This window comes from Bufo gargarizans, chromosome 1 (genome assembly GCF_014858855.1).
Source record: "Bufo gargarizans isolate SCDJY-AF-19 chromosome 1, ASM1485885v1, whole genome shotgun sequence".
Classification (NCBI taxonomy): Eukaryota; Metazoa; Chordata; class Amphibia; order Anura; family Bufonidae; genus Bufo; species Bufo gargarizans.
Genome location: NC_058080.1, coordinates 561,291,024 through 561,298,733, shown reverse-complemented (window position 1 = coordinate 561,298,733; position 7,710 = coordinate 561,291,024). Strand labels below are relative to the sequence as shown.

Genomic DNA, 7,710 nt, shown 5'->3' with positions numbered 1-7,710 from the left:
ATCTGACTAATCATGCAGGTCCATGGATGTCAAAATAGCGTAAATAACTAAAAATAGCTGAAAAAAATTGTAAAATAGGAAAAGGTCAACGGAAGTATCTAGGCAGACTAACCGATTATACATTTGCACCATAATGTTGAAGTTTTTGCATCTAGCTTGTGATAGTATAAGGGTACGACCACTCATCGTAGTCGCGTGGCGTTCAGGACCGCCATTCTAACTTTATACGGTTTATTAGTTGGTTTACTTTACTCCAGAGTTCTCCACCAAAATTCTGTTGCAGTTTTGCAACTTAATTAGTGAATGTGATAGAAGGCATGTGTGCAGAGTTCTGGTGTGCTTTCATTAGTAAACCTGCCCCATGGTATATGATTTTATGTTACTGTCTAGGATGAGAGATGAGCAAATCACAAAAAAAATTACTTTGGGTCCGATTTGTCCATGCAATTTGATTTGGGTCCAAATACATTTCATCTGAAATCAAATGTGTTCCAATTTACTGGAAATGCCTCTCTTTCCCTCTCTCCTCCCCTTGATTTGGCCAACTCACATCACAGAAAATTCTAATTTGTAAGAACCAGAATTAGCGAATTTGGAAATATTTGGTTGAAATTCCAAATTTTAGAATTGATTCGCTTATCTCTGTTTGAGACCACAGACTGTATATTATGACGGCGTTCATCACACTGCATGAAAAATCATTACATTTGTGTGTAATAACCTTTTCTTTTTCCCTGAAATGATTCAGCTTATGAAAAGAAGAACCTATACTTGAAAGCTCCATGAGTGAGGAGCGGTCATTTGGAAACAATGAGGATTTATAGCCCATATAACCGGTTTCTAGGAGTGGCAATAAAGAAGATGTTTTTGTGGAGCCCCCCATTACACATCAAGGAGAAGTAGGTTAAAAAGCCAAGTGTTGTGTTTACAGATAAGCCCCCTTCTCACTTCCTACCTGCACTAGAGAGCAGAGATGACTTTCTAGACACTTGCAGAACTTCCCAGGGGAGGGAGGAGCAGGGAAAGTGTGGGAGAGCAGCTCTGTCTGTGCAGGGGTCCTTCTTGAAGACCCTTTGCTAAGTAATCAACGTGTCAGCTTCACCTTTCTTATGCAAAGTAGATGTCGTACACAAGGCGGATCTCCAACAGGTTTTTTCATCCTGGGACACAGCCCCCAAAACAGCTGCTCGGGCTGCAGAAAGAAGAGTGAGGAGGAGGAGGTGGAGGAGGAGGAGTGTCTGCAGGAGCAGGGAAGTGGAGCACATTCACATGGTTGTGACACCAGAGAAGAAGACAGACCAGTCCAGGCAGAAGGACATGTGCAAGGAGGAGACCCTGCCACTGCTGGGGGCACACTGACCGCTCAGCCAGCAACTTCTGCAGAACCTCTTGGCTGTCACCACGGCTGCTTTCATCCTAGGACTGGAGATAGACATTAGCTTGGAGTAATGCAGCTCTAAGCACCGTATCATCCCAGCCTGTGACTAAACACTGAAGGATCTTCCTCTGAGCTGCAGGCATGGATATCACAGCTCAGCTCTCACGATCTACTCTGCTTGTGCTGCTTGGAATTTGCCTCTGCTCAGGGATTAGCTCCATAGACCCGGACCGGACTGGTGATGGCAAGTGTCAAGCCATAGAAATCCCTATGTGTAAGGACATCGGCTACAACATGACCAGAATGCCCAACCTGATGGGGCATGAGAACCAGAGGGAAGCAGCGATCCAGCTCCATGAGTTTGCACCCCTGGTGGAGTATGGTTGTCACAGTCACTTAAAGTTCTTCTTGTGCTCCCTGTATGCTCCTATGTGCACCGAGCAGGTGTCCACCCCGATCCCAGCCTGTAGAGTCATGTGTGAGCAGGCAAGGCTCAAGTGCTCTCCCATCATGGAGCAGTTTAACTTCAAGTGGCCAGACTCCCTGGATTGTAGTAAACTGCCTAACAAAAACGATCCAAACTACCTGTGTATGGAGGCTCCTAACAATGGTTCAGATGAAGCCCCCAGAGGATCTAGCATGCTACCTCCAATATTCAGGCCACAGAGACCCAGCAGTGGACTTGACCCACAGCCCAAGGATCTCCCCAACAGGAAAACCTGTGAGAACTCAGGAAAGTTCCACCATGTGGAGAAGAGTGCTTCTTGTGCACCCCTATGTACCTCTGGAGTAGATGTTTACTGGAGCAAGGGTGACAAAAAGTTTGCCTTTATCTGGATTGCTATTTGGTCTATCCTATGCTTTTTCTCCAGTGCTTTCACTGTGCTTACCTTCCTGATAGATCCTCAGCGTTTCAAGTATCCCGAAAGGCCTATTATATTCCTGTCCATGTGCTACTGTGTGTATTCTGTAGGATACATTATCCGCCTGTTTGCTGGAGCAGACAGTATAGCCTGTGATAGAGACAGTGGGCAGCTCTATGTCATCCAGGAGGGTCTAGAGAGCACTGGCTGCACTATAGTGTTCCTCATTCTCTACTACTTTGGTATGGCCAGCTCCTTGTGGTGGGTGATTCTGACACTGACCTGGTTCTTGGCTGCAGGGAAAAAATGGGGACATGAAGCTATTGAGGCCAACAGTAGCTATTTCCATTTGGCTGCCTGGGCTATCCCAGCTGTGAAGACCATCATGATCCTTGTAATGAGGAGAGTAGCTGGTGATGAGCTCACAGGCATTTGTTATGTTGGCAGCATGGATGTCAATGCTTTGACGGGCTTTGTGCTCATTCCCTTGGCCTGCTACCTCATCATTGGCACTTCTTTTATTCTCTCTGGCTTTGTGGCTCTTTTCCACATTAGGAGAGTCATGAAAACTGGAGGGGAAAACACGGACAAGCTGGAGAAACTAATGGTCAGGATTGGGGTCTTTTCTGTCCTTTACACAGTCCCTGCCACTTGTGTCATTGCTTGCTATTTCTATGAGCGACTTAACATGGACTACTGGAAAATACTTGCCACCCAAGATAAGTGTAAACTCAACAGTCAGACTAAAACCTTGGATTGTACAATGACAAACTCTATTCCAGCTGTAGAAATTTTTATGGTAAAAATCTTTATGCTACTAGTTGTGGGTATAACCAGTGGGATGTGGATATGGACTTCTAAAACCTTACAGTCTTGGCAAAATGTTTTCAGCAAAAGGTTAAAGAAAAGGAGCAGGAGAAAACCTGCAAGTGTCATCACAAGTACAGGAATCTACAAAAAGACTCAGCACCTGCAAAAACTTCCCCATGGAAAGTATGAATCTGCCTTGCAGCCTCCCACCTGTGTATGAGAAGGGGCTGCCTGCCTGTGTACTGCGCAGATTGGCCATCCCAGCTAGAAACTTGTTTTATTAATCACAATGCAGCAAGCCAAGGTAAATCCTTAAGGAAACGTGTGGTTCATGTATCCAGTGGTGAGATGACTGAGTAATATCTTAGAGTTCTGCCTAATAGCTGTGGCCAGGGTTTTGTCTTATAAATCCTGAGTGGTGTTGAATTTTTATGGACTAGTTATCTCAGAGAAAACAAGAAGCTTCTTGTATGTATCTGGGAACTAATAGCTACTGAAATGCTTGAAAATACAAATTAATTATTATTATTTTTGTACAATCCGGCTCCACTGGTTGAATAGATTTTTGTCATTACTTAAGAGGTTGACCTCTTGCCCTCCTTGGCCCTCAAAGGCAAACTGTTCCTCTAAAGACATAATGATAGTGTTTAGTTCTGTCACTGGGAAATAATGTGCAATATTTCTTTTTTCCCACTACTTAAAAAAATAAAAGAGAAACATGTATGTTTCTGCAAAGAGGGCAACAAAAGAGGCTTCTTGACAAAAGAACTGAGGCCTCCGTCCCTTTAGTCTTACCCTGTGGCTTTTTAATGGAAATCAAGCCAAATGTTATACACGTTGGGACTGTTTGGTTAAAAAGGGAGATGGATCAATTCAAAGGGCTTATTGACTCTTTCTATTGTGAAACAAATTCTAGCCATGAATAGATCAAAAAGCACTAGATACGGCAAAGGGAAACTTTGTATGTTGCGTGGCTCTTTGCTATGTGAAATATGCACCCTCTTTTTGTGTTTGTTTTTACTGTACATATATAAATACTATATATATTTGTAACATACAATTATTTTTCATGCTTTACTATTTTAATAAAAAAATAAACGTGATATTGTTCTTTAGCTTGAGACGTTTTTGAATTCTGTTTGTCAAGTTCTGATATTCACCAACATGAGGTTTTGATGTCTTTTTTTTCTGACACTAGTGACCTTGCTTAAGTTTATTGTGTGTCTAATGGGTTAAAGACAATTTCTCCCTTTGAAAATTCAGGATGGGATACAATACTTTGAGGACTGTACCTGATAACACATGACATGGATAGGCTTTTAAATGCTTTATCTATTGTTATATTATATCTGCTTTCAAAGTCTGCAGATCATAAACCTGATGACTTTCCAAAACTCTGAAGTCTCTTCAAAGGATATCTCCAGTGTATTACAGGAAGATGAATAATCTGCTCTATGGTGTGGAACACAACAATTGTCTTTCAAAAGATACAGATTTTCATTTTAATAGCTGAGGAAAAATATCACTGGCGGCTCTGTGGTCAGCTACTGTTTGAGCACTGATCCACCTTATTCCTCGTTATCCCATCCACTCCCATTGGTTCTTGTCACCAATAAAACTCACAATCAAATCTTAATCACATAGACGCTCGCTGGAAGCAATGTCATAAGCCAAGTAAGCTATGGTGTGATGGAAGCCTGGTCTGACTTGACCCCGGTGCTTTTAACCTCTGAGCCAATAGAGCACATTGAACGATAATGACATAGGTCATTTTCCTTAATGAGACCCATTCCTTTAAGTGATATTTCTTCCCCTTTTTACGGTAATAGGGCAGCGGAAAGTCCTATAAAACCCATAAAACTTTGCTTCATATGAGATTTAGAAGATATTTAGGAGCAGCATTATTGCTGTACTTGTAAAACTATTCTGCACCCAGGCACCAGGGCAAGGTGTGGGATGTTTGGGAGTGGCACCGGAGACATTATACCTTACCAGCTTGTTGGCCCAGAGACTTTCTATGAAGATAATCTTACTAGTAGCATGTTGTCCTATATAATGCCTAAGTGCCTGGGGTATAACAAGTGCAGGCACCCCTCCCCCATTTTAGTGTCTTAAGTTAAAGAATGCAGGGAGTTTGTAAGATCAAAAATGTTTTGTGTGCCGCTCTGGAACTTCCAACAGATAATCCTGTTAGAGCTCATCCTGCTGGATGTAGAAAAGGGTATTTCTCTGAGCTTGAAATGTTCAAAGACAGGTTTCTCTGCAAGGCCAGGCCCTTAAAGGGTTTTCGCCTTTCGTTCATGGCAATTGTCTGCTCGTCAGTGGAGGTGATCTCTGTATTTAAATGAAGGGATCACCTCCACTGGGAGTGATGACCACTGCCATACATAGCCATTGTTTGTGGGCAGTAGATTGCTGTTGCCCAGAAATCATGATTGAGTTGTCCGCAACAAAAGTCATTTTACCCGATGAACGAGCGTCTCAGCACCTTTACACGGGCCGATTATGTGGAACGAACATCAGACCGTGTAAACCCGCCTTAAGTCTAGGATACTCTCTCCCATGTATTAGTAGCTCTGATGTGTGTGTGTGTCGGGGCACTAAATGTGCAGGCATGCTGTGAGTTGTAGTCTCTACAGGCATCAAACTTCACTATAAATACCAGGTGTGGTTGCTTCTCAAAATACCTTAAAATCTAAGCACTGAATAGACTTCTAATTCCATTGGATTTATTATAAAGGCCCATGAGCACATTCAATGTGTCTGTGCGTTCTATGGGCAGAGCAAAGAAAGCCATCACTATACACTTCTGGCAAAATTCATATTTTCGCCTGATCCTTCCCCCCTCCCAACATCATGAGTCGGTAGATCACCACAAACACTAATGTACAGGTGAAACTCAAAAAATTAGAATATTTTGCAAAGTTCATTTATTTCAGTAATGCAACTTAAAAGATGAAACTAACATATGAGATAGACTCATTCCATGCAAAGCGAGATATTTCAAGCCTTCACATGATTATGGCTTACAGCTTATGAAACCCCAAAGTCACAATTTTGAGGTCCCCTTTGCTCAGGGGATATGGATTAATTAGCTGACTACAGTGTGACACTTTGAGCCTAGAATATTGAACCTTTTCACAAAATTCAAATTTTAAGCTGCATTATGCAATTCCTTTTAATTTGCATTACTAAATAAATGGACTTTTGAACGATATTCAAATTTTTCGAGTTTCACCGGTAGGTGTTGGCCGACACTGCCATTCTCGGTGGGTTTGGCCGACAAAAGACTAATATGTATGGGGGCCTTAAGGGTAATCCACACGCAGCAGATTTGTGAAGACAAGTTATGTAATTAGCAGCTTGGACGATGTTTTCTCCAATCAAGACTATCCTCCCCAGAAACAATGAACTAGTCTCATGATGCAGCAGGGCTGCCACTTAGCACAATGCATAGAGTCATGATGTGACATAAACACTCATAGGGTGTTGGCACACACAGTCATTTTTGTAGCATTTTATATGGCTTGTAAAAACCCCAGGAAAATTCTGTCATTTTTTTAAGTGCCTTAAAAACACCACATCAAGTATGCTGGGGTTTAAAGAAAAAAAAGCACCATTGACTCCAAAAACCCAGCTCCAGGATATAAAAAAAAACGCCACCACAGAAAGTCTGATTGTCCTGGGTTTAATATTTCCCCTAGACTTCCATGTAAAATGCTGCAAACAACCAGCTACCAAAAACTGCAAGACTCCCCTAAAACACCAAAAATAACCTATACAAATAACCTGTGTGTGACCCCCAGGTAGCAAATGAAACTCCAAAACATATTAATGCACAGAATTTAAAAAACCAAACCGTTTTTTACCCTTTTATAATAAAAATGCATATAGAATTAGATTTTCTAAAGTTTTAGCATTTTGATAAGATAACTTTATTACTTTTAGACACGTCTGCTTGTGCCTGTCAGCAGCAGAAGGCCAACTACATCAATGCGGGGGAGGGGGGGTTACCAGTACAATACAGTTGCCAGCTGGTTGGTTCTCAGGAGGTTACACTGCAAAGCCTAGATGAAGAATTGGCAACATCTAAGGACTGCGGTAGAGGAGCAGCTTCCACGGCACGGTTCTGTCATGTTCTTACCAGGCTCACACATATTTTACATAACCAGACCTTTTCTTAAATAGAGCTATATAGGCTCACCATTTATAATACAGTATATTCAAGCTGGGTAATATGCACAGGTCAATGGAAGTAAGTTACTGTAGTATTTATGTAGTCATGAACCTCGGTGATACTTTTTCACACAATATGGTGCAGTTATGCATGTTTGGAGTAATGTGACATACCGACATGATAGTGTTATCTTAGGATTTACGTAGGACTGTGCTTTATAGCATCAAACACACATGATACATTGAATTATTCAATGGTATACTGTCATCCAGTGCACAAATAATATCCTGCACAATGCCAAAGTAGTGTCACACAAAGACTAAGTTAATACCACCATACGGTGCTTACAAAATAGCGTTAGGCTATTCCTGTTATCATACTGTTGCATGCAGCAGATTTGTTTTAGTTCCGTGCGTCTTAATGGGGCTGATTCTGTGGTGTACTCATGGATATGGGACAGCCATTCTGCTGCATGTGAACAT

The 7,710-nt window shown here is 41.9% G+C and overlaps 1 protein-coding gene across 1 annotated transcript; it reads left to right on the top strand.

Annotated features, from left to right (window-relative positions):
- Positions 1-1,278: 1,278 nt before the first annotated feature.
- On the top strand, positions 1,279-3,894 carry FZD10 (frizzled class receptor 10). The gene has a single exon (XM_044275644.1). It carries the CDS (start codon positions 1,520-1,522, stop codon positions 3,269-3,271), a length of 1,752 nt encoding a protein of 583 aa, XP_044131579.1. The 5' UTR covers positions 1,279-1,519; the 3' UTR covers positions 3,272-3,894.
- Positions 3,895-7,710: the final 3,816 nt, after the last annotated feature.

What these genes read in the sequence shown, in the direction of transcription:
- FZD10 (XM_044275644.1), top strand. Translation starts at nt 1,520, where the DNA reads ATGGATATCACAGCTCAGCTCTCACGATCTACTCTGCTTGTGCTGCTT.